This window comes from Equus caballus, chromosome 22 (genome assembly GCF_041296265.1).
Source record: "Equus caballus isolate H_3958 breed thoroughbred chromosome 22, TB-T2T, whole genome shotgun sequence".
Taxonomy (NCBI): Eukaryota; Metazoa; Chordata; class Mammalia; order Perissodactyla; family Equidae; genus Equus; species Equus caballus.
Genome location: NC_091705.1, coordinates 22005347 through 22031237, shown reverse-complemented (window position 1 = coordinate 22031237; position 25891 = coordinate 22005347). Strand labels below are relative to the sequence as shown.

The following is a 25891-nucleotide window of genomic DNA, read 5'->3' as shown; positions in this document are numbered from 1 at the left end:
GGTCACTGCAGCTGTCGATGTGAGAGCTGATGGAGGCTGGGCCCGGGAGATGGCAGGGGAGGGATGACAAGCGGCTGGATTTGGGATGCATTTGTGGCGGAGCCTAGAGTTCTTGCTGATGGACTACTGCACGTGAGGTGAGGCGTGAGGTCACTGAAGAGAGAGGCAGTCACACGGCACAGAAGCCTGCTCAGTGCAGGACCCAGGACAAACACTACAAGGCAACGATGTGGTTTCTGCTCTGCTTCTCTGTCCCGGCCTGAGTAGAGTGGACATGGAAGAGGGGTAAGGGAGGCCACAGCTCCAGCCTGTGACACAGGAGGAAAGCCCATTTTAAATAACGAAGACGTCCTTTTATTTGGCCCTGGGAGGGAGAAGTCCCGACAGCAGTTCCCTCTGAAAATGCCAGTGGTTAGGATAGAGGGAGCAGCAGGCACCGGCTGCTTCCCTGCCATGAGCTCAAAGTCAGCTTTGAGGCGTTCCTGGAGGGAACAGGCACTCTGGACTGTTGGTGGGCAGGGAAAGGGCGCTGCCGCTCTAGAGGGCACTCTGGCAATGCCATCCAAAGCGATAAAGTCGTGCCCAGCTCTCACCCCACATGCCGGCTTCCTCCCATGGCCATCTCCTGAGCAAGCAACCAGATGTGCCCCAAACTACCTCCAAGGTTGTTTGGCACAGTGTGGTTCACAAGACCAAACAGAATCAGTACACATGTCCCACAGCAGAGACTAGTTAAAACTGAATTCGTCAAAGAGGGCATCATAACAACAGCTAACTTGCGACGAATTTTGGATATCTTTCCATCAGGACACGTCCCATGTGTTGCAATATATCCTTGGCCCGGCCCATTTAATGCAAGAAGGTTCTCTTACTCGCCAACCAATTTTTGGGATGACCCAGTGCCCTTAAAGATGAGTAACATCCTCAGTTGAGAACAACTGCCCTGACTTCAGAAGACCCAGGACAAATGGCTGTTGAGTAACCTTTTTTTTTTTTTTTGGTTAAAAAAACAAACCTGTGAAAGCCTATCTGGGTGGACAGACCTTTCTAGCTGGGCCCCCCAGAACAGAAAACTAGAGCTGAAACATCTTTATCCAGCCTGGATCCAGACCAGTGTGATCCCTGGTTCTGTGGCTGGGAATCCCTCTGATCTTGGGCCAGACACCCGGCTAGTCCCTGGGGGCTGCAAGTTAGATCAGCTGCCTCACTCCCTCCCAGGGCTGGGTGGGAATCCAGAGGCCTTGCAGACTCTTCCAGATGATGCAGGCTGTCAGTGGCATTTGTATCTCTCTTCTGGTGTGTACTAAGGGACCTAAGCAGGAACCCTGGAGGAGGGTGAGGGGCTTAGGGATGGAGTATATACGCGGGATGCTGGTTAACAGCACCAGCTTTGGAAGCAGACGGTACCTCCCACTTACCAGTTATATGAGCTGGGCTTCAGGTTTTGCCTGTAAAATGGGACCCTTGTGAGGCACTGAAGTACTTACAATGGCTGCTGTGATTTCTTCAAAGCAATCCATTAGAAAGTACAAAACTCCATTGTCCTCATTCTGGTTTTTAATGGTCAAGGTGACAATTTACAAAGTTCCCCCACCCTGCACTTAGTTTCCATAGTTTACCTCCACCTGCTGGAGGGCAAGCTGTGGCAGATGCTGCAGCCCGGCAGGCCCTCACCAGTGTGGGGTTGCAAACACCAAGCCAAGTGCCTTTCTCAGGATGGGTCTGGGTTGAAACCCCAGCTCTTGGTAGCAGTAGTGTTGGTTCCTGGCTTGTCGCAAGGTGTGAAGCAGGAAAGAGAGAGTGATTGGTGACGACTGCTTGAGAAAAGGATTGAGGCACGTTATGATTCAAAACCAGGAGATTCTGAGTCAGTGTTGATTCTAAGCCTGTGGTTCATTTAATAGGGAGGTGTAAAGGCTTCCATCCAAGGCCCCGGTGATCCTCCTCTCCCACTTGCACAGGAAGCACACTCAGGGGGGAGGGTCTTTACCTGGCTGGGACTACTGTCCAAGTTACTGCCAGTCATAACTCAGCAGGGCAGAGGACAACTGTGAAACGAACCTGCACATGAAAGCTACACACTGACACTACATTCGCTCTCCAAATCTGCTCAGCAGAAGCCTCCTGCAAATGCTAACAGAGGAAAAGGTGCTGGCAGCACGGGGAACCCATCCCTTCTTCAACAGTTGGTTTGCCACGCAGCATCAGTGAAGAGCTCAGTGACATTTTGACTCTGTTTCTCTTTTAGGCCAAGATACCTTGACTCTGAACTCGTTTGGGTGGGCACGAACTGTTTCCCAATAAGATATCCCCTCTATGTCCTGGGTACAGATTTCTGCACGTGGAGTAAGGAAAGCAATGACAGAGTGGCTAAGAATCACCAGGGTGGGAGCAGCCTGGATGAGGGAGGAAAGTGCTGGGCAGGCAGGTGTAGTTAGACTCTCAACTGGCCAAGGGCTGGGAGCTTGAATTGCCCAGGGTTTGAGTGAAAGGAGCACAGGGAAGTTTCATTTTCACCTGAAGGGGTCGTGTGCATCTAGATCTGACCTCACACTACAGGGACCTCTTGCTACTGCCCAGTTTTATCCTGGCACGAGATCTGCTCTTGTGGGAGGAAGTGGCTACAAAGCCTCCTTCTACAAGTCCTCCTGCTTCCTTTCCTATAAAGGGGGCAATCCTCCACCAGTCATCTGAGGGGTGGCTGGTGGACACATGAGTGGATGGGAGCTGTGTGCCACAAGAAACTTTTACGCAGAAAGGATGGAAGGCAGGCTCCTCCCGACACGCCCGGGAGGTAAATGTGATTTTAAAGCGATCAGAATTTGCTTCAGTGGGAGAGGTTCTGTGCAACATGCTGGTGATATCCCTTCAATTTTTTTGGTTGTTTTTATTTTTTTCTTTAAAGTCCATTGATCGTCACAAAAACCCAGGAAATGCAACTAAGGAGAAAACAAATGTCCAACCGAGATCTAAGAACCCAGAGCTACGGAGAAGACGTGGCACTGGACTGCTGGGTGTGCAGGAGAGGGTGGGGGGGGGGGGCGGTCCCCATGGGGCAGCTGGCCACGGGAGACAGAGGGAGGCACGGCCGGGCCAGATGGTTATGTTAACCGCTGCACGATGACGGCGTTGAGCAGGTTGGCTTCCTTCAGGGTCTGGCTTTCGTCAGCCAGCTCTTTGTTTGGGAAGGTGGTCATGAGGACAAAGCTGGTGGCAGCCATGGCTGGCCGGGCATCCACGATGAAGAGTCGGATGTCGCTGATCCTGGTGGAGTGGGGGTGAGTGGGGAGGTGGGTGAGCAGTGCCCTTCTATGCTGTCCACAAACCCCACCTGTGGAAGGCTGCACCACACCCCCCAAGGCCCTCCCTGGTCCCATCCTTCCCCACAGAGCCGTGAAGCTCTCAGTTGGAAGCCCATCGGATCATGTCACTCTTGCTAAAAACTCTTCATGGCTGCTCCCATTTTCTTTGGGAGAAACACCAACCTCCTTACTGTGGTCCCAAGGCCTAACTTTATACCACCCTCCTTCTGTTGTTCTCTGTCTCCCTCCTTTTAGTTCATCATGCCATGCTCCCTGCCTACTTTGGGTCCCTCTTCCTAAGGGGTCCTCTGCCTGATCCTTTTCCTATAATCCTGATCAAACTTCACGCCTCACCTCGAATGCCGCTTCCTCAGGGCATCCTTCCCCAAACTCTTGGTCTCTGTGCCCTGATCTTGCTTCCATGGTACTGATTAGTAGGTTTGTAACCAAACAATTGTGGGATGATTTGATTAATGTCTGTCTCCTCTTTAGACCATGAATTCCACAAAGGCAGAAAATATTATGTCTCTTTTGTACATCACAGGAGGCACTCAAACTATTAGCGAGAAGAATTAATGGAGGTCAGCAACTTTTACGTGCCAGGAATCCCCTCTCCAGGCACTGCTTGTATCCTGAACCTGACGATCATACAAGAGTGGAGCCACCTGGAAACAGACAGCCTTTTCCACTAGAGCATTTAAATAGAAGTTGTTTTCCATCATCAACCCTTAAAATCCACAATTTGGCACATTTAAGGGTTGGACACCCAAGACGCAGCCCGAGACTTTGAGCAAACAGCCCTCTCTTACCCAGCTGGTGAGCACTTGGGATGGGCTGTCCACCCTGGGGGGAGGGTGCGGGGGAGTGGGGCGGCAGTCACGCTGAAAGGCTGGAGTTAATGAGTGAAATGAAACTGAGGTGAAGAACTCAGATCAGTGAAAGGGGTTAATCCCCTTAAGCACCAAGCACCTGAAGTGCAGGGCAGTGTTCCTAATGAATGAGAAACGTTTGCACAAAGCCTCCTTGTGCTCCCAGGGCTGGTTGTACAACTTACCCTGCATGTGAACCCTGTCAACACTCAAGGATTGTCAAGTCATTCACTGGGCCCCACATGTGGGTTCTGGTCTAGTTGGCCTATGACTGATGACATTTAGACACTGCTATTTACAAAAAGGAGTTGCCAAATATTTTTACTGTTAACAGTCCTTCCCCACTAACGTCTTCATCACTCTGTGCCTCAGTTTCTCCTTCTTTAAAATAGGGGAGGCACAGTTTGCTTTGATCCAGCCAAGTGATCTGAGATAGAGCAGGTTTTCTAGAACTCTCAAAGGTCAGATCTAGAAGAGATCTTAAGAGCCTGGTGGTTTTCAGAGGTCCCTTGTGGGGAGGGAGGTGGAGGAAACCCTGCATGGGATGCTAGCACTGCATCCCCTCTCCCCTCCATCAACCACAGCCATTCAAATTTTATCTGTTCTACATTTGGGCTGCATGAGACTCCCTTTGAACAAAGAGTTTGCCGGCTAAAAACCCCGAGGAATCCAAACCTTAATTTTACAGATGAGGAATGAGGCCCACAGGATGGGAAGTGAGGAGCCACTGGCCACATTTACTGGAAGAGTGGGGATGAGAACCGAAGGCTTCAGACTTACACACCTTCCATGGCACTGCCTCCTTTAGGGGAAGCATAGAGCACCAGCGCCTGCTGGTGTTCAGGAGGAAGAATAGCTCTCTGCTTGCCACCTACTTGTGGGAGTGTCTGGGACCCTCCTAGAATCAGCTAGGCCAGACAACGCAAGGTACCTGTGGCTGTGGTTAAACTTCTGCACCAGCCTCCCGCCGTCAGCAAGCCGTATTTGGATGTTTGTGGTAGGCTGTGCCTCATCGATTGAGATGGAGGAGCTGGCTTTGGCTTCGTTTTCTGCCTGTTGGGCTGGAGAGCTGGTATTCAACACTTGGGGGGCAGTGCTGAGGAGAGAGGATCGTGTCAGGACACAAACAGAAACAAGGCCCCCAGTAGGAGGGGCATCCTGTCTCAGGTTTTTACTGAGCATTTGCTGCACCTGGTGCTGCTGACACAAGACGTGACCAAGAATCTCTGCCCTCATGGAACTTAGAGGTCTAGCAGAATTCACCTCAAACCCTGAAATTACTGGTAGCTCCCTCCCTCCTAAGTAACCTTGGGCAAGTTACTCAAGCCCTTTCTTCCTTGGTGTCCTCACCTGCACAAGGGCTTGAAGGGAGGAAAGCAGTATGCACAAAAGCCTGGGGTGGGAGATGGGGACCTGAGGCTGGCAGACCTCACAGACCAGAGTGGGTTTTAGCCTCAATAAGAGGCTAAGGGCAGAAGAGGGAGGGGGCACCCCAAATCTGCAGTGGAGGCAGGCTTGACACAGCCCGGCAGTGGCTGATGAAATGTAAGGGATGAGTCCAGACTCTTTCCCTGTGATGGAATTTTCAAGCCTGCATTCCTTGGTGCAACCTCACTTGTGTGTATTTCATACTCATGTGTCAACTATCAGAAGGGGGCCAAGATGTCCTGAAGGCCAACTAAGTGCCCAGCACCAGAGGGACTAAGTATACAATATGAATAGGACATGGTGTCTGCTGCTGTGTTCAGATCTTAGAATCACATGACCCAGGGTTTGATTTACCCACTAGCTATGTGGCATTGGGCAAGTTACTTAAGCTTCCTTAGTTTCAACAAGGGTACTAACAAGATCTTTAATAAGGGTTACGGCTACCTGCCTTGCTCAGTTTTTGTGGGGATTAAAGGGGAGAATTACATAAAGCACTCAGGGTGCTGACAAACACAAAATGCACACACAACTCTCAATTCTCCACCACCATTTGGAGCCTTCGTCTCTCTCCTGTAAACCACCTATGCATCTTACTGCCAGCCTTTCTCTGAGGAGATGCCCTGGCCTAGACCTTTGCAGAGGAGAGAGGCCATTAGATGAGAGCTTGCTTGCTTCCTCCCCAAGCCTCTGATTAGATCAGCACCTACAGCTTCCCTCTGATCTTTAAACCTAAAAAGGTACTCCTAGCAAATTCAACTGAAAGTGCTTTCCCTGGGACCCTAGTCCCTTGAGATACCTCTGGGAAGGTTTTGGAAATGGCACATATTAGACCAGCAACATCACAGGCCACTAGCATATTAAAGCTCTTGAGAGACCATGCAGTTAAGGCAAACTTATTTGACTACCATGTCCTTTTCTCACGTTACACTTACTAACCTCCTGCAGAGTATTTCATGGAACACAGTTTTTGAAACATTGCCCCAGAACATTTAACTAGCAAAGAAAAAATGAAAAGTGAACTTATCCTTTTCTGTAAATGGGAAAAATATGGGCTTAGAGAATTATAAAGTGGGGCTCAGAAGAGAATGCTGGCCACACTTACTAGATGTAAGAGGAGCTTCTTCTATGCATTGGTCTCACAGCACGTGGGACTTAAATGTGGGCTGGGACACAGATAAATTACAATACCACAGGCCTCAAGAGATGCTTGGAAATAGTGAAAAGTTAAATGTTACACATGTAAATGCCTAAGATCTACTCTGTTTTGTTCATTAGTTTTATGGGCGCTAGGTCAACTCTCTAAGACTGTAGGCAGCCTGTCCCTCAACTGTTTGTAATTCCAAAGACAAGACATTGAAGCTACTGCTTGCCAGAAAGGGAACTCTTACATTTTCAGTCAGGCCTAAAATGAGAAAGATGTTGTTATTCCAAAATAGCTGATATGAGGGATTCATCATGTCTACTTTACAGTGCAGGCAAGGGTAGGGGTGGGAGGAAGAGAAAACACGAATGACATTTACAGCTACTTTGTGCATGCACTGTCTAGGGGGGGAGTTTTATATCCATGGCCTCATTGACTCATCACAACCATCCTTTAAAATGGGTATTATCTCCATCTTATAGATAAGAAAACAGAAGCACATGTTGTAAAGCAGGTTTAAATTTTTCAAAACTTATGCAATGAACAAGCTTTCTTCCTCTATATTCTGTGTATTCTGATCAGTCAGGACTTTGTAAAGCTTTACTTTCTATGGTTTACTTTAGGAAAATAATATTTATTTTGAAAATGCTTTCTCAAACTTCTCCCCCGCTCCCAGAGAATCTGATATACCCCTCTTATGAGCTGTACGACCCTTAGCAAGTTACTGAACACCTTGGTTTCTCAATTTCCTTTTCTGTAGAATGGAAATACTATCCCATCACCTCCATACCTTTTAGGGTAGGCAGTCCACCAAATGGCAGCCATTATCATTAAGGAGAGTCAATGTGATGCTAGAGAACAGCACAAGACCTGCCACCTGGACCCAGGTCTACTACTATACTAAACAAGAGGTGTGGCCTTGAGCAAGTTATTCAGATTCCTAGGGCTTCAGTGGCTCCATGTGTAACACAAGCAACTCTTCTGCTGTGAGGGTCAGATGAGATAATCTGCACAGAAGGTCCAACAGAGGTCAGACATTTAGGAAGTCCTCCACACAAGGCAAGTGATGTTTTTGCTTTTCTCCTCAGCATAGCCTCTTGCACAGAGCTGGTGCTCATCATTTGAAGGTCAAGGAATGCATGATGCATGGAATTGGCTGTGTTGCTTCTGATTGTTTCTCTTACACACCCTAAAAATAAGGTGAGCGCAGGAGGCAGGATGAAAATTGTGTCTATTTATGAAGCAGCCATGACTGACCTGGGCCCTATGCTGAGTACGTTACATTTATGACTTCACTCAATCCTCACAACAGCCTGTGAGGTAGGGATTCACCACCTCTACTTCACAGATGAAGAACCTGAGGCACAGTGGGGTTAAGCAACTTGCCCAAGGTCTCAGTGTTCTTTTGAGGTGAAGCCAGGACACAATCCAAGCTGTCTGGCTCTAGGTCCTGTGCTCTTAACACCTGCCACACTCCCCGGCCAGGCCTTGGAGTCTGGCAGACCTAGACCTAGAGTTCAGGAATATTACTCTAAGAAAGTTTACTCATCAATACAATGAGAGTTAAATAAAATGTCCCATGGTTGAGATAATAGCTAAAAACAACACACCGTACCCAGCAAATACTAGAAGCACAAACGTCTATGCAGCTATGGAAGAACATCCAGGATGCAATGTAGCATGGCAGGTAAGAGCAGAGACTAGAGGGAACCCAGCTCTACAGTGACCAGCAGTGTGGCCTTGGATGCAACTTGACCTCTTTAAGGCTTGTGTGCAGAAGAGTCAGAGTCTTTGTTTGTAGAATGGGGATCAAAACTGGATTAAAGGCTATAACACATGTGAAATGCTTAGTACAGTATTTAGCTAACAGTAGAAAAACACTCAAATAGCTGATTACTATCATTCTTCAAGGTCCTGCCACACTTATATTTACTAAATTCTGGACCCAAATCACTTGGAGATGCTACTGTCTATCTGTGGGCTATAAGTTGAAGGTCACCTGAGAGGCACTCCCAGCCTATGCTGTCCTCAAGGAGGCTGTAGCGATTAGAGTAGGAGGAACCTCAATACCAGGCATCCTGATTTGTATTTGGAGCAAGACAATCAAAGAGCATCAGGCCCAAATTGCTCTAATCATCATAGGACAGCCACACGCATCTGCTTAGGGGGAACCAGCCTCTGTCTGGTGCTTTCTGAGAACTGCTAACACCTGAGCCATTCCTCTCAAGGAGCAGTGGGGCCATCTGTAGTAGTGAGGGCACTTCACTCAGGGGTGGGAATGGTCAGATCAGACATCTCTGAAAAGGTAAGTTACTTTACTGTCTCCCTGCAAATATCATATAACGAGTCACAGGAAAACTGAGTCTCATTTAGATGAGAGCCTGAATCACTGACGGCTCATTTCCTTTGTAGTGGGAATAAACTGCACACTAAGGTGCTTTGTTGCCACAACTTAAGTCTTGGCCCTGCTATCTCCTTTACAAAAATGAACACTGCAAAAAGCATGGTGAGCAGCCAGAACTGGCAGCAGAGACCCTGCCCAGTGCACTCCTGGTGTTTGCTACTCAAAATCAAATAAACGCAGTCTTTTCCAAATCTTCAGATTAGTTCCCATCCACACAAACATGCAAAACCTAAAACAACAAAAAAAGTTTAATATGACTGTAAGAATATTCTCATTTTTGAACTGACAACAATCTACTCATTTAATTTATTTTTCCAGATAACAGGAGGAAAAAAACCCAGGACTGACTGAATTTCGAGGCAAACTCAAAAAAAGGTTCTTACATTTTTGGCTCCTGATCATTGTAGTTGACAAGATGACAACGGAAAACACAGCAGAATTTATGGAAAAAACCAAAAAAGCTGTCTAACTGGTTTAGACTGAAAAGCTAAAATCTTATTTCACTTAGTTGTATAAGACTTTTTTTAGCTGATTTTCCATAAAAAGCCAGAATTGAAATAAAAGTGGAACTGGAAATGAACAACTATTTAGCTGACAAACATCATACCTGATTATCAAACTCTATCTCAACTTTTTGGGTTCATCTTCCGCACTAATAAACTATTTATTCCCATCCTGCTAAAACAGACTTCTTTAAAAATAATTTTTTGAGATAGATGGTCTTGCACACATAATACAGTTAGACTCCCCAATAGCAGAAGCATTTCCTGTTAGTATCATGAAACCAAACAAACCCAAACTGCACAATGTTCTGAGTTCTAGGCCCTTGTAATTGCTGGTGGGTAAAAAACTGATACAACATTTTGGTGGGCAATTTGACAACATCTTAAAAATATGAAGACCTTTTGAGCCAGAAATTTTACTTCTGGCCCAAGATTAAGGAGACAAAGATTTAATTAGAGATATTCACTGCAATGTTGTTCTTACTACTAGCAGCTGCCTAAATATTTAATAGCAGGGACTGGTTAAACTACAGCACACAACGCAGGATTGAAAATGTTAGCATTAGAAATAATATTATAGAAATAACTTTACTGATATGGAATGACAGCTACATTGATTACGCAAAACAGGTGATAAAATAGCGTTTACAAACACACATACCCACACACACCCAACATACACATAAGACTAGAAGGACACTTCCCAGATGCTAACTGGATATATCTGGGTATTAAGTTTAGGAATGCTTTTAACTCTCTATCTGCATTTTCTGTTTTAAAGATGAACACATTTTAATTATAACGATAAAAAAAATTATCTGGTGCTCTACAAAGCTTACCACAGCTGACAAAGAAGCCACAGATGGACCACTGAAAATAGCTGTCCTGGTCTAACCCTCAGGCTGCAATGTGGTAGATGAAATGATGAGAGACAGTGGACTTAACTATTTTGGTCCTGATAAAATCACAATCTATCAGTCTCTACTGTCCTGAGGTGTGACTCATGCTCCTGATGAGGCACTAATGGCCGACAGGGGGCTAGGGTATTCCAGGAGAGGGCCAGCCAGAAGCTCAAAGAGCACAGCTGCTGGCAGACCATGCCCTGATCCCTGCACATGGTGACGAGGTGAGCAAGGTCAGTGCCTAGCTCAAGAGCTGCCAGATCTAGGTCAGAAAGGGTGTTTTGCGAGTGTGGGAAGGAATGCCAATCAGAAGGTATGGGTTCCAGTCTTGGCTCCACCACATACCAGTCATGCACCCAATGGGAACCCTTAGAGTCCTACAGCATCAGCTTTCCTTCTGTAAAGTAAGGATTGTACTGGTGGGGAGGGTTACAATGCTCTGAGTGCCTCTCATGTGCACAGTTCCCTCTGAGCAATACTGACCAAGTGACCTCACGGCCATGGTTAAAGCTGAGTGGGCCCCTGAGAGACGGCAGCTTGCCTATGGGTTGGCCAAGGGTCTGGTGGGAGAATGCTGCCTATCAGAGGTAACAGTGACTATCAACCAACCAGATCCTATCAGGGGGTTTGAAGGCAAGATGGAGGCAGCGGCAGAGGACACAAGAGAAAAAGTCAGAGGAAGTGACTGAGTGTCAAGCAGGGCCAAAGTAGAAATAAGAGCTGCCGTAACAGTGCAGCAGCAGCCTTCACAGGGCAACAATGTCCTTGAGCTTCCTTGAATCCTGAACAGTGCCATTGCAAGGCTGGCTGGGTGGGAGGGAGAGTCTGGGATTCCTTATTCCCTCTGAATCCCCATTTCAGGTGACCCAAATATGTGTATCAGCTTTAAGCCATGAAGGATGTCATTCTTGCCCTGAACACCCTAGATTACTCAGTAAAAGCAGCAATGTGTTCCCTTCCTGCTGACACTGACTGATCCCTGGGGCAGCACTCTATGCGCTCCACCCAATAATCGAGGTGGTAAGGACTCTCATTAGTCCCACTTTATAGTTGAGCAAACTGAGGCTCTACGGTTCAAGATCACATGGCTAGAAAGTGAAGGAGAAGAGATTTATAATCAGGTCTGTTAATGTCAAAGCTCACGTTCTCCATACTCCTCCTCCCCCCACAAAAATAAAATTTGAAGTACTTCGTAAAAAGGAAAGAGCTAGAAAAAGTGAGCGATGCATAGGGTCTGCTGGGCCTGGTGGGAGTGACCGACACAATCATGCTCCTGCCCGTGCTGCTCCTTACCTGCCCAGTTTCTGGCCCTCGCCAGTGAAGGCTTTGAAGGCTCCCTTGGGCTTCACAAAATCCTCGTCCCGATGGTCCTCCATGTCCAAATTCACCTGTCCACCGTGCGCTAACCTCCGCAGCTCTGCTGGCACCTCCCTGCAGGAGAAAAGGCAACGCTGGGGTCCACACAGAGCAGGATGGCAATTGGTGATGGGTGCGAGAGGAGAAGTAACTTTAGTTCCAGTTGTGAAAATTGCTGGGCCTTCAGAGGGAGCTGGTTACTTTAGTGGCTGCCTGCCTCCCCCTTCTCTCTTGCCTGCTCAAAATCATAGCAGAGACCTGTATCTTATTTGGTCACTTGGCTCTGCCCCAGGATTGAAGGAGAAACACGGACAAACAAGGTTTTGGAGTAGATCTGTGAATCTGTGTCTCAACTGTGCCAAATCTGCTTAAATAGATTTTACTTCTTAAACAATAACCATTTGGATCAGCCTCCTCCCTCCCATCTGCCATCTCCCTCGCTGACACGGAACCCAGAGGAGGCCTTTCTGCTCACCCTCTGCGTATAGACTCCAGAAACTGGGCATTGGATGGGTCTTGGTAGCTTCTGAGTTCACCATTGTCCAGGCTGAATCCGCTCTTCCAGAGCTTCAACACTACATGAACCTGTGACAACATGAGGTAAGCAGTCCATACACTGCCAGGAATCTGGCAAGCACACCCATGCAAACCTGCAAATTGGCAGGTTTTTTACTATTTTACTGTGTCACTATTAAAACAGACAGACACACACATGCATGCACAAGGAAACCAATCAACAACTGACCATGTAAGTATCAGCCTACAATAAGAAGGTAACGTGGCAGAGGTTAAGAGCACGGACTTTGACTGAAGACGACCCGGGTCTGGGCTTGATTCTGCCACTCACTATTTAAGTGGCTCTGAGCAGGTCGAAGCTGTGGCTTATCTGCAGGGGTGCCAGTGTGCTTGGCACACAGCTCATACTTAACTAAACTATCACAGCAAATTTACTCATGGACTGTTTTGCAGCCATTAAAAATTTTACCTACAACTTCTGTTAACAACTTCCTATACATATTCAGAAGATAGGGTCTAGGAGGCTACAAACCAACATATTAGCAGCTGCTACCTATCAGGTGATAGGATTTTTATTTTCTCCTTGACTTTATTTTGAAATATAACCCAAAATGATTAAAAATGAATACATTATAGAAACTAATGGTCACATGGCTATATGAAAATGTTTATGGCGTAATATTAAAACAAAAGTGTTTATATAGTATGATTACACTTATTGGAGGAGGAACCCCTATGCACAGGGAAAAAAGGACTGGACAACAGTAAGGAAAATTTTTAGAAAATTGTGTTTTAGGCCTCCCTGGGTGGTCTGAAGACCAAGTTCTTTAGCTATGTCCACACTACCAGAGAACCTCGGAATCACTAGTTCTCTGCCTGAGATCCATGGAATGCTCAGCAAACTCCTTCATTTGTCCCCTCTCTCTGCCCACTCCTTCTCACAAGCCCCCTCGCCCAACCAGATGAGCACTGCCTTTGATTCTAAGGTAAGCCTCTCCCTTCACAGACCACAGTGAGGGCACTCCCTCTTCTCTTCCACAGGCTGCTTGTTCACACACAACATGTGACCAATCCCTTCTGAAAAACAGCAGAACAGTCCACGAGCTTCCCTCAGGAAGGTAGATGCACACTCACATCTTGGCTGGAATGCCGCCTCCTTTCTCCTGCCACGTAGGCAGACTCTTCCTCTGGTGCTGCCCCAAGGCGGTAGCCGCCCCCTGCAAACGGCTATAAAAGACAAGTTCATAAACACCTGAGAAGTGGGTCAACAGTGATGGGGTTACTCAGGTACAATGATGTTATCTCAAGCTTGTTAACAACTAGGGGCACTTTCTCTGGTATCAAACTCAGAGCTACAGGGCCAGGCAGTATGGTAAATGAATTAAGTGGCCAGGATTGGGCTGAGAACTGGAACAGCGCATGCAGAGGGACTAGCTCTGCTACTAAGCTCTAGTTAATCACAGCCATGTAGGAATCTAGGTGCAGGATAACACCAAAGACTTCCAATCCAGGTCATAGGCCACAGGTTTGAAAACTTTGCCTCAAATCTTGATTTCATGTTAAAGGGTGAGAGAAACTGCACTGTTCTTCTCTATACAAGAGCAAGTGAGCAAATGAAAAACAAAACAAATCCAGTCCCTACTGGGGTGAGGTGAGGAAGCCTCCTTCCCCCACTCTGGAACCCAAGTCCTGTGCTCACTCTCGGTTTACTGGTCTCTCCAGGGCTCTTGGTCACTCGTTCCACAGCTACAGCTCCATGCTCCTTGGCACCTTTAAAGAGATCATCTACCAGCTCGTTGGGACTTTTCTTCCTGGGAGGGCCAACAATCTGCTGTCCACTTCTCTCTGAGCCCCCGGCATAAAACCTGTGCAGAAAACACAAATCTAACACCAAACGCACCTGGAAAACATGAATAGAGCACGTGCCAGGCTCTGGGCTAGGTGCTGGACACACTGAGGCGAAGGGTACAATGCCCATCTTTAAGGAACTTACTGTCTAGTTGGGGACACATGTAAGGAGGCAGGCAGGCACAATGCAGTGTGAGCAGCAACAGAGGTCAGTAAGGGGTGATGTGGGAAACACTGAACTGGGAAGGACAGTCAAGGCTTCACAAGGGTATCTTCTGGGCTGAGTCTTGAGGATGAGGATGAGGATGAATTTAGCAGGTGAAGAAAACAGGGAAGGATATTCTAGGCATGCACGACAGCATGTCAGTTCCAGAGTCCCAAACTGGGAATTAGCCATCCAGTGGCCAGCACCTCTCCAGGAGGTAGCAACTATGGTCACTAGCAGCTCTGGGTTAATGGTGGCAGCGGTGTGGTTAGTACAAACAGCTAGGCTCCAGTGTTGGCTCTGCCACTGTGTGACCCTGGGCAAGCCAGTGCATTGCCTTGTATCTCACTTTCCTTGTCTTTGAAAAGGGAGGGAAAGACCACATGCCCTACCTACCTGCTCCTTAAGTCAGGGCCGTGAGGTTCAAATCAGCGGATGTATGCAAAAGAATAAGCACAGAGTAATGCACACATGTAAGGTGGCGTGACAGAGCACTGAGAGCTCACCTAAACCTCAGCTCGCTATTCTTGTGACATAGACCGGGGCACTGAGGAGAGGGTACTGGAGAAGGTCGAATACAAGCCCCAAGATACCCACACCAGGCTTTGCAATGGGCCAAGCACAGCTTAAGATTAAGTTAGCACTTTTTTACTGGGTCTGAAAACCAGTGGTCACATAGCCTAGCTAGCTGCCTCCTATTCACAGCTAAGCCAATAGCATGTCTCCGAGTAGGGAGAACTGAGAAGCTATAAAAATTAGTCTCAGCCTTCTATTTCCTAACCATTCCCTATCTCAGGGAATGCAAAGCAAAGCTATGAGCCCTGGCAAGGACAACAGCACCAGCGTCATCAGGTCTGAAATGCTGAGGGATCAAGGAAGTAAGTGGGATGTGAAATGCAGCAAGGTCATTGCCTGGACAATGTGACAGGATGGAGGAAGGAGGAGGAGGTCATTTAGGAGTTGGGTATTCACATACTTGATGACATTGTCTTTCACCCAAGGAGAGTAAAACCCTGAAATTAACATTTATTCCTGAACCGTGAAGGTATCTAAAAAGAAGGCTCTGAGGCAGAGTAAAGGTCACTATATAGATAAAAACAGAGAACAGAGCACATGTAATTTCTCAGGCCACTTCCCAAAGACTGACCATGATGAAGTAATTGCATTTCCATAATGATTATTATACAGTGTTCCTTAGGAATGTTTGACAGACCGAGGCAGATCCCTTGGAGAACCAAAACCCGTGAAATGAGGCTATAGCCAGTTCACTCTTGCTCATTCCAGGTAGATGCAGTTCTGCTCAACGGACTGTAAGGTCTTTATTAAGGGATCTCAAAGTTTTGACTTACGAATGGAACCTGTGAAGTGCCTTAAAAATATTCATGCTCTTGACCTGGCATTTTCATTTCTAGAAACTTTTCTTAGGAAAAAATCTGAAACGTAGTCAAAGATTAATACAGAGATGTTCACAGCACTGATATTTACAGTAGTAAAAACTGCTAACAATCTGAATGTTGGACATCCCCCACGAAGGACTATTATTATAGTCACTGAAAACACTTATGAAGAATCTTAATGACACGAGAAGTGTTTAAGATACAGCATTAATCCAACGAAAGCAAGAAACAAAATTATCTGACCTTCACCATGTAAAATACAATATAAAATAAAGTATATTTATACAGAGAGCCAAGAGTGAATGAATGAAAATATGTCAAAATATTAACCATAGTTACCAAAGGGTGGTTGAGTGTTATATTTTTTCATTACACTATCTTGTATTTTCCACAATGGACACTAATTTTATTATAACATTTCTAAAGGTTAAAAACAAACGAACAAACAGTACGTATGTTTGTGTATACTGGGAGACATATATTTATAAATCTTTTATTCTGTTGATTATGTGATATATTGCTTTTTCAATGAAAAAGAAAAAGCTGGAAAGAAATACACCAAAAATATTGATACCTGGTTACCTCTGGGTTGAGGTATTATGAATGACTTTTTTCCTTCTTATTGACTTGTTTCCCTTCCCGTAAAGTTCTTCAATAATTATGTATTATTTTAATAATTAAAAAAAGAACAAAAACAAACCAAAAATAGTCCAAAAGAAAAAAATAGTAACAAAGGACAGGGATCACTTGTAAGCTCCAGGGAGCGGGAGACAGTTTCTAGGACACAGCCCACAGTAGCAACGGCTACCGAGAACCAAGCACGTTTATCCTTCTAGGTCGTTCTAGATGATTTACACGTTACCACATTTTATGTTAACATGGACCTGCCTGTGGATCATCACCCTCGAAACAAAGACTCACCTCTGGCCCTCCTCCTCCTCCTCCTCCTCGTCTTGGTCATGAATGAGGTCTCTGAAGGACGTCACCCTATTATCACTGGAGACACAGAAAGGAGCAAAAATGACCTTAGGGGAGGTAAACTCCCATCACCAGCTGCTATGGAGTTGAGGACATGGGCTATATTTTTAGGGGGGGCAGGAAGAGGATCTATGTGGAAGAGGGTTAACCTCTCTGAGTTTATATGCAAAATAATGTGGCATTTATTTCTTCAAGGTCACAGAGGACTGAGAATAAACGAGAAAGCACTATCGTGAAGTAAAATGGAATCCAATTTAAGCTCTCCTGGGCAGAGTGAAGGAATAGGATGGGGTCTGTACTACTATAAAAACTTACTACTGGATAGCTATTTTCATAATTTAATTTTTAAATACAGAGGGACTGCCTGTGTGCCAGGCACTGAACTGGATGCTAGGTCTATAAAGCTCATCAGACACAGTTCTCACCCTTGAGTTGTTTACAGGCTAGTGGCACTGTGGCCAGGAAACCATCCATTAATACTGTGCAATAGGGGCTGTGACAGAGGTGGGAACAGAGCCTCTTGTTCTGAGTGAGGGGTGGGGACGGGGGAACATCAAGAAAGGCTTCCCAGAAAAACGCAACATCTGGACTGAGTGCCAGGGAACTGGTAGACAGCCAGTCAGTTGGATAAAGGATGGTGGGGCTGGCGGGGAAAGGGGACCAGCAGGGCATTACAGGAAGGCAGCATATGCACATACAGAGAGACCAGCAAGAGTAACACATTAAAGGAAGGACAAGTTGTCAAGAAATAAAAATGAAATGAATACGCGGGTGAGAAGGCCTCTGTGTACTTCTGCTGTAGGCTACTCAAGAAAAAGTTTTTATTAGTGTTTAGGAAAAAAGCAGAGTTATATGGGTATGGTGGAGAGGGCACACTAAAAATGGGTGTGAGAAAGGTTAACTCCCTCCTCTGACGCTGTCTTACACTGCCACTTTTTTTTTTGGTGAGGAAAATTGGCCCTGAGCTAACATCTGTTGCCAATCTTCCTCTTTTTGGTTGAGGAAAATTGTCGCTGAGCTAACATCTGTGCCATTCTTCCTCTATTTTGTATGTGGGACACTGCCACAGGATGGCTTGATGAGCAGTGTGTAAGTCTGTGCCCAGGATCCAAACCCATGAACCCTGGGCTGCCGAAGTGCACTGCTACTTTTTCCTAGTTTAGACTTGTCCTCAAGGAATAATCTTAGTTTCTTAAGGATTATGAGACATGCAATTTATAAAAACATTTTCTGTATTTCTTAGGGGAAAAAGTAGCTTCTCTCTAACAAGGGGGAAAAGGGTAATACAGGTTTAGTGAGGCTAGACAGAGGAGGAGGAGCTGTTTTCTAGGAAGAAAGCTCCAGTTCAGTCTTGAATACAGATTTATTTCAAGGAGACAATCAGAGGACAGATCAGGCTTTGAGGTTCCATCAACTAGAAATGAGAGGACAAAGACCAATCGCTCTAGCAAATACACTCCCTGTTTGAGTTAGCTGGGAGCAACCTCCTGGGCATTCCTTGATACTCTAAGACATGTAGTGCCCTCAAAGGCTAATCCCACTCATTAATCTTCCCAGGGGGAGTTTTCCACAGATGCTCAGCCTAGCATCTATGGAAAAGAGTCCTCTCTCTGTTGTTAAACACGTTCAGACACACAGACGCACGCTTATTTGAAGAAACTACCTGCTCTGATTACGGGCTTGATTCTTTCTCCAAAGGTTCTTACACCCACTTTGACAGTATGTGAGACAGACTCTGGTGTCCACATACCTGGTTCCGATTTCAATTTAGCCTCCCACCTGGGGATCCTGGGCATGCTAATGAAGTTCTCTAAGCCTTCACCTTCTCATGTGAAAATGGAGACAATTACAGCACCAACCCCATGGGCTTTCCGTGAACAGCTGGGGCACCAATGTGTGGTGGACCACATTTCAAGTACTACTCTTGAGCAGTGGTTCTCAAAGTGTTGCTTCTTGGACTGCAAGCATCAGCATTACCTGTGAAACTGTGAGCAACGCAACTCCTGAGGCCCTGCCTGAGACCTCCAGAATCAGAAACAATGTAAGGAGTGCCCAGCAATCTGGTTTTAAGGAGCCCTTCAAATAATTCTGATGCATGCTCAAGTCTGAGAAGGACTGCAATGCTCTGAGAGTTACCTTACGGCATGGATGTCCCGGGCACATCAACACTTTCAGAATACTTTGTCCCATGTCTTCCACAAATTGGCAAATTGTCTCAGAACTTTCATTTTTTCAGCATCAAAACTCTATCTCTCAGGTACCCTGGCACTTTGAAGTGGCACAAAAACCCTTTGCCACATCACATTTTCTGTGGTGATGGAAATGCTGTAGTTGCACAGTCTAACATGGAAACTAGTAGTCACATGTGGCTACTGAGCATTTGAAATGCGGTTAGCGTGAATGAATAACTGACTGTTTGTTTAATTTTAACTAATTTAAACAGCCATATGAGGCTAGTGGCTACCATACTGGATGGTATAGTTTTAGACAATCAGACAATGGCAGTCACTGAAATTCTAAGAAAGTATAGTTTTGGTGGATGAAGGAAAAAAAATGGTGAAACCACTCCCTTTAGCTCAACCCTGCGCTAGGTACGGGGCGGGAGGTGCTGGACAGGGAGGCAGGATGCAGCAGCAGCAGCAGCTCTGGATTTAGACAGACTTGGGCTTGTATCTGCCATAACAGCAGCTCTGAGCTACTCACCCTTTCTAAGACTCAGTATCCTGACCTGTGAAATGGTGAGCACCCTAGCTACTTCCAAAGTTGTTGAAGTATAAGAAGAGAACAGAGGTGAGACTATTTGGCAGAGCTGGACAGATGGTGGGCGCTCCTGAAATACTAGCCTCCCACTTACAGTTTACTTAAGGAGAAAAACTTAAGCTAAATATCAAGAGAAGAGTTCAAGACCATACAGGAGAGACGTCACCAAGTAGGACGTAGATGTGTGTTAAAGAAGTGAATGACTCACAGTTGTAGCTGGAGTTCTGAAGAAGAGAAGTGTGGTGTGCTGCCAGAGGTTGGGGATAACATGCTCAAAAGAAAAGGTTGCAAGGGAGCTAAATGTTGAAGGACGCATGGGGTTTGGACAGGCAGGAAACAAGAGGGGGCATATCTAGTCAGGTGAGAGGACAAAGAAAAGCAGAACAAAAATAAGGCAGAATTGAGATACCAAAGAATCAGTCTGGTTGGAACACAGATTTAAGAAATGAGGAAAAGATGGTAAGATTAGGATGGCAGGTTCAGGGCAAACTCTGGAAGACCCTGAAGGTCCTCAAGGCAAAGCAGTACATCATTCTGGCTGAGAGCTGAATGCAGAAGCAGAAACCAGTCTGCACGTAAATCCTTGTTTCACTAGCTGTGTGATCTTGGGATGATGCCCAGCTCACTGTCTTCATCTGTAATACGAGGACAGCAAGAGTACCCACCTCACAGGGTTGTAGTGAGGACGAAAGAGAGGCATATGTAAAGGCTTAAGCCCTTGCCTGGCACCGGGTAAGTGCTCAATAAATGACAGCTATCATCATGGAGGAGTTTAGACTCTCTCCTACAGCAATGGTTAACCATTTTATGTTCCATAGCCCTTTGAGAATTTAGTAAAAGCTATGGATTTTCTTGCCAGAAAAGATATAACACACACAAAATTCTGTCTACAATTTCAGGTAACTTATGGACATTTTCACACCCAGTCCATAGATTCCTCCTAGGGGTTCAGGGCCTCCACATTAACAACTTCTGTTCTAGAGTCAAAGGAACTCACTAACTGAGTGTTGTTCCATGGCAGCAGTGATGACATGAAAGGACATCTGAGAAGACGACAGTGGGGGATGGGCAGAGCCCAGCAGCAGGATAAGTGTCCTGCAACAGTCAGGTCAAACTGGGGTGAAGGAAGGCCCCACAGAAAACTCTGGAGGTGCTAGCAAAAGCTTGGCTTCTCCTGAGAATGTAGTCAGCCTTTTCCTTCTGGACAAAGACAACGATGTAGCAAACTGTGCCCTCAATCTCCCTTTTGTTCTGCTTCACCTAAACCCAGTACTAAGTCTGAGGCTGAACCAAAGCAACAAAGCAAGGCCTTTAGGCCTGAATGTGTGTTCAGTCTTTTACTCCCCTTGGTCTTAACATTAAACTCTCCTATTTCCTTGATTCTTTTACTATTTTATTTTTTTTGTGCTGTGGAAGATTAGCCCTGAACTAACATCTGTGCCAATCTTCCTCCACTTTCTACGTGGGATGCTGCCACAGCATGGCTGACAAGTGGTGTTATGTTCAAGCCCAGGATCCAAACCTGTGAACCCGGGCTGTCGAAGTGGAGTGCGTGGAACCCAACCACTATGCCACAGGGTCGGCCCTTCTATTTTTTTAAATAAATGTACTTGTTGTGGAATGAGACAGGAAATACATAAGAATGAAGAAGATGAGAATGGATGCTAATAATGATAGTAAAATGACAGTAACAGCAGCTAACAATGTACTGTGTTCTAAATGCTTTTTAAGTATGAACTCATTTAACGACAGGTGAGGAAAACTGAGGGACTGAGATGTTGAGTAACCAGCCCAAGGTCACAAAGCTCCAAAGTGCAAAGCTGGGATTTGAATGTGGAAAATTAGGCTCCTAGGCCTATACTCTAATAAATCACTGCCTTGATAGGACTTTGGGACTACTAGAGAAGAGAGGTGTGAATATGTGACTGACATTAGAGGCTAAGTTTCAATTTCTCTCTCCTGGTATTTCTGACACGCCGACACTGATAGTAACCTGGGTTGGCTGTGAAAGACTCATACCCCAGGAAATCAGCTGTCTCTAGCAGCAGCTGCAAGAAGAGTCCTCACCCTGACAACCATGTTGCAGGCAGTAACATCCTGACGTGCTACCACCGATACCTCGCAGGTTAGCAACTGTGAATAATGAGAAGATCACTTGCCTACTATCTCTCTTCTCTGGCAATGGGAGGTAGGGAAAAAAGTTACGGAACCAACAGATCTGGCGTTAGTGTTCCTTCTTCAAAGGGAGGAAATGTAATTTAAAGCTCAGATGCCCTTAGAGAGAAACACAATTTACCACCTCACTGGCAAAGAAACACTTTATCTGTAGTCTGGGGTTGAATAAAAAACTAAGTAAGTTTTTCAAGTGAAAACATACATAAGAGTAGAAGTAAATCAGGCAAAAGCAGGCAGGGGAGTTGTAGTTCAAACACCTTTTTAGGAAAAGGCCTGGCCTGTCTCCTGGAAGACCAGCACTGTCCCACTCTGCAGACCAGAGCAGTGATCTGCTGTGGGAACCACGGAGCCAGGGGGACTGGAACTGGGGATTCAAATGGATCACAAAGGTTAACACTGTTTCACCTAATAAGATAAGGGCTCTAGAATCAATTTGGCAAAGGGTGGGTTACACAGGTATAATTTCTCTAAGACTTCTTAATAGGGTAAGAGCCATCCTCAAATATCAAAAGAGCATTTCTAAAGTCACCTGGCCTAATCCTTTACATCTACAGCACCCCTGACAGGAAGTCCTCTGGTTTCTACTTAAAAACTTCCAGAGAAAGAGTCTACTCCTCCCATTTCATAAATAAAAGACCCTCAAACATCTAAAAAGTAGGTTCTGTGGCTTCCCCCAGGATTGGACCACAAACCACACTCAGGTAAGGGCCTCTGTCTGAGTGTGTCAAGCATATCTCTACAGGAAAGGAACAAATCTTGGAAGGAGCTACTATCCACCAGTCAGTCTAGCTTTCTCACTCACATCCACTGGTCCGCATGCCCGGGCCTAACTGTCAAGTCAGGAAATAGCTCCTCATGTGCTGGTAGCACACCCATGTAGCAATAATTGAAGCTGGCCCTTACCTGGGGGCTGTGCCTCTGGATACCGAACTGGGGGTTGCCTGTGAAATGGTCACAATGTCTTCGTCCCCTCCATCCTCATAAAAGCTGGCTAGGGCGATCTGAAACAGAGAGGTAGTAACTTGGGATCCTTAAACAGGCGTTCATCTAACACAAATCTCCTTTGACCACAAAGGAGTAAAGACTGAAAGATATGGCCCAGACTTACAAGGTGGTCTGGACCTGAGGGCCACAGAAAATCAGACGAAGGTAACAGTCCAACTATGAGCCTTCTATCACCTGAAACAAATTTCGCCTACTAAGGGGAAAAGAAGGCAAGAAGGAAGGTTGAGATAGAGACACTCTTCATTCTCATTTTTATTAAGAAATGTGGTCTAGTAAAAGCAGTGTATATATATATTGAGCATTTACTTAGGCGCCACATTGTTCTGAGTGTAACTCTACATGTGTTAACTCATTTAATCCTTAAAGAACTAGGTAATTAGTACTATAAGTTTCTTATTTTTTAGCTGACATAGAAGCGCTGAGAAGTTAAGAAAACTGCCCAAGGTTACACAGTCGGTAAGGAGTAGAGCCAGGTTCCTTCCCAGACAGTCTGCTCAGGCCCTTACTCAGCTCTTATGTGACAGCCAGGAGTCAGGAACTGTGAGGTCAGTCCAGATCACTACTTTTACTTGCTCTCTGAGGCCCAGTTTCCTAATCTGTGCAATGGGGACACCCGTCCCACTCAACCCTGCACAATGGGATGGGAGGATCCAGTAACATTTACACACAGTCACGGTCTAGCTCTACATACAGAAGGAACATGGGAGTTTTCTGGCCAACTTGTGATTGTTTCTCTCACCGACTCAATGGATAGGTATTTAGTAATCACTTAAGAAACAAGAAAGAGCACTGAGGTCTACAGAGATGAAAAAGACATGGCTCCTGTCCTCAAGGTGACCAGCCTCAGAGACAGAGAGCTGTTGCAGGACATGCACTGAACTGGCACTTGAGGGGGGCGCCTACATTCAAGCCCTGGCCCTGCCAGGCAAGTCATGTCGCATGCCTCAGTTTCCCCACCTACAGCATGAAGAGACTGGGACTGATGACCTGCCAACCGTAACACTGTGAGCTTCTAGGTCTTTCAGGCAGACGCTGCTTTTTGTATGTCAGCCTGGCAAGGGGCTTCACACTGTGTGTCTGGACAGGTGTGATGCTCTACCTAACTCTTTTACTTCTGGGAAGCAAATTAAGTGATGGAGTCAGCAGACCCACTTCAAATCCCAACCTCATTACTGACTGGCTATGTGACCTTGGGCATAACTTGCCCTCTGAGTTTCCAATTCCTCAGCTACACACAATGGGGCTAGTCCTCTTCACCTCATAGTGTTGCTAGGATTAAATTAATCATCATATAAAGGGCCTGGCACGTGGCGCCTAAGAGCTTGGGCTCTGGAATCAGACAGAACTCAGTTCTCATGCTCTCTCTTCCACCGGTAGCTGCTGAGGCCTTGAGGGAGTTACTTAACCTCCCCAAGCCTCAGCTGCAAAATGCAAAGGTTAAATGACTTGAGACATAAGGCGGTCAGAACAGCACCAGGTGGCACACGGGCAGGTTCAGCACATCTTCACGATCATCATTTACTTAAGACGCAGGCTGGCCAAGAACATTTACGCAATTCTTTCTACCATTGATTACTGAGGCCCCATTATGTGCCAAGCGTTGTTCTGGGCATGGGGAAATCAACAGTTTGCAAAAACCCCTGCCTCGTGTAGCTCATCTTAATGCTCTCTAAATTAATTAACAAGTATTTAATCGATACCTAATACGTACCAGGAAACTGGACGAGAAAGGCCCCGACCCTCCCATTTTACAGATGAGTTGACTAAGAAAGACGATAGCTCCCCCGCCGGAGGGAGTTTCTCCCGCAATCAGGCAGGAGGAGGGGGCGCGGGCCAACCCCGGGCCCGGCTTCTCCCCGACCTGCGGCGCCGCTGCGGCAATGGGCACGAACCACGGCCTCGTCCCCAGCGCCGCTCCGCCCCGGAGCCGGTCACTCCCGGCGCGGCCGCCACGCCCCCAGGCTGCCCTGCCCACGCGGGCTGCGGTACCCGAAGTCTGGCTGACCCCGCGAACGGGCCAGGCAGAAGGGGAAACTGAGGCCCGGAAGCGCAGGTCGGGGCCAGGGGTGACCCGCGTGCTCCCTCGCCCAGGCCCGGCGGGCGACCGGCAAGCGGCCCCGGGACCGAGGCCTGAGTCGGCCGCGGCCCGGCGGGATGACTGTGCGCTTCAGCCGCTCGGGCTAGTCGCGCCGGGCGCCCGCGCCCCGCAGCCCCGGCCCGCCCGACGCGGCCCGCCTCGCGGCGCTACCTGGAGGTCCCAGCCGGCCGACTCGAGGAAGAAGCGGGCCCGGTCCTCCTCGGCGCCCGTCACCGCCACGAACTCCCTCAGCGCCTCCTGTCGCTCCGCCGCCATCTTCGCCCCGTGCGCCGCCCAAACCGCTCCGGCCGCCGCCGCACCGCCTCAGCCCGGCGGCCGCGTTCCGCCCGCGGGTCGACCCGACCAAGGCGAGCGGCGCCCGCCCGCAGGCCCCGCCCCACGCGGTGCCTCACGCAAAGCCCTCCGTGCGGGAAACTCCGCCGCTCCGCGCCCTCTGGCGGCTGCGGCGCGGACCTGCAGCCTGACGGCGGGGGAGGGAGCCGGGCGGAGGATGAGAGGCGGGGCGGGTCTTCCACAGACCAGTGGAATGAAGGATCCTGAGAGGGGCCAGATTCACAGTTATTCATTGACTCATTCCCTCATTTCATTAATTTACTCATTCGTTCATTCACTTGCTTGTTCAAATATTTGTTGAGTGTTATCAATGGCCCGGTTCTCTTCCAGGGCTGGGGATCAGCAGCGAGCAAAACAAAGTGCCTGCCCACTTGTCGCTCACATTCTAGGGAAGAAATCCCAGACCTTGAACAACAGGTTACTTCTCTCTCCCAACCCCGCTGTGACTCCCCATCTCTCTCTGCGTAAGAGACAGTCTCATGGCCTGCGAGACCCCCGTGAAACGCGCCAGCCCCTCCATCTCTTCTCCTAGGCCTTTTGCTGGCTTCCTCTGCTGCAGGTACACTGCCCTTCTTGCTGTTCCTGGAGTGTGCCAGGCATGCATTTGCATCAAAGCCTCAGCATTCGTGACTCCCTTTGCCTGGAACACCTTCCCTCGCCGGGGGCAAGAT

General features: G+C 47.2%; 1 protein-coding gene across 1 annotated transcript; it reads right to left on the bottom strand.

Moving 5' to 3' along the window:
• Positions 1-1539: 1539 nt before the first annotated feature.
• Positions 1540-25319, bottom strand: NSFL1C (NSFL1 cofactor). Its single transcript, XM_023626254.2, has 9 exons — positions 25038-25319; positions 22688-22785; positions 16793-16867; positions 14121-14286; positions 13556-13648; positions 12381-12490; positions 11843-11980; positions 5103-5267; positions 1540-3264 (listed from the first exon to the last, which is right to left on the bottom strand). The coding sequence occupies exons 1-9, from the start codon at positions 25140-25142 to the stop codon at positions 3102-3104; spliced, it is 1113 nt and encodes a 370-aa protein (XP_023482022.1). The 5' UTR covers positions 25143-25319; the 3' UTR covers positions 1540-3101.
• Positions 25320-25891: the final 572 nt, after the last annotated feature.

Coding starts and splice junctions, on each gene's coding strand:
- NSFL1C (XM_023626254.2), bottom strand. CDS start 25,142: ATGGCGGCGGAGCGACAGGAGGCGCTGAGGGAGTTCGTGGCGGTGACG. Junction 14,287..16,792: donor GAGGAGGAGGAGGGCCAGAG/GTGAGTCTTTGT, acceptor TTTTCTGCACAG/GTTTTATGCCGGGGGCTCAG. Junction 3,265..5,102: donor AAGTTTAACCACAGCCACAG/GTACCTTGCGTT, acceptor CCACTCCACCAG/GATCAGCGACATCCGACTCT.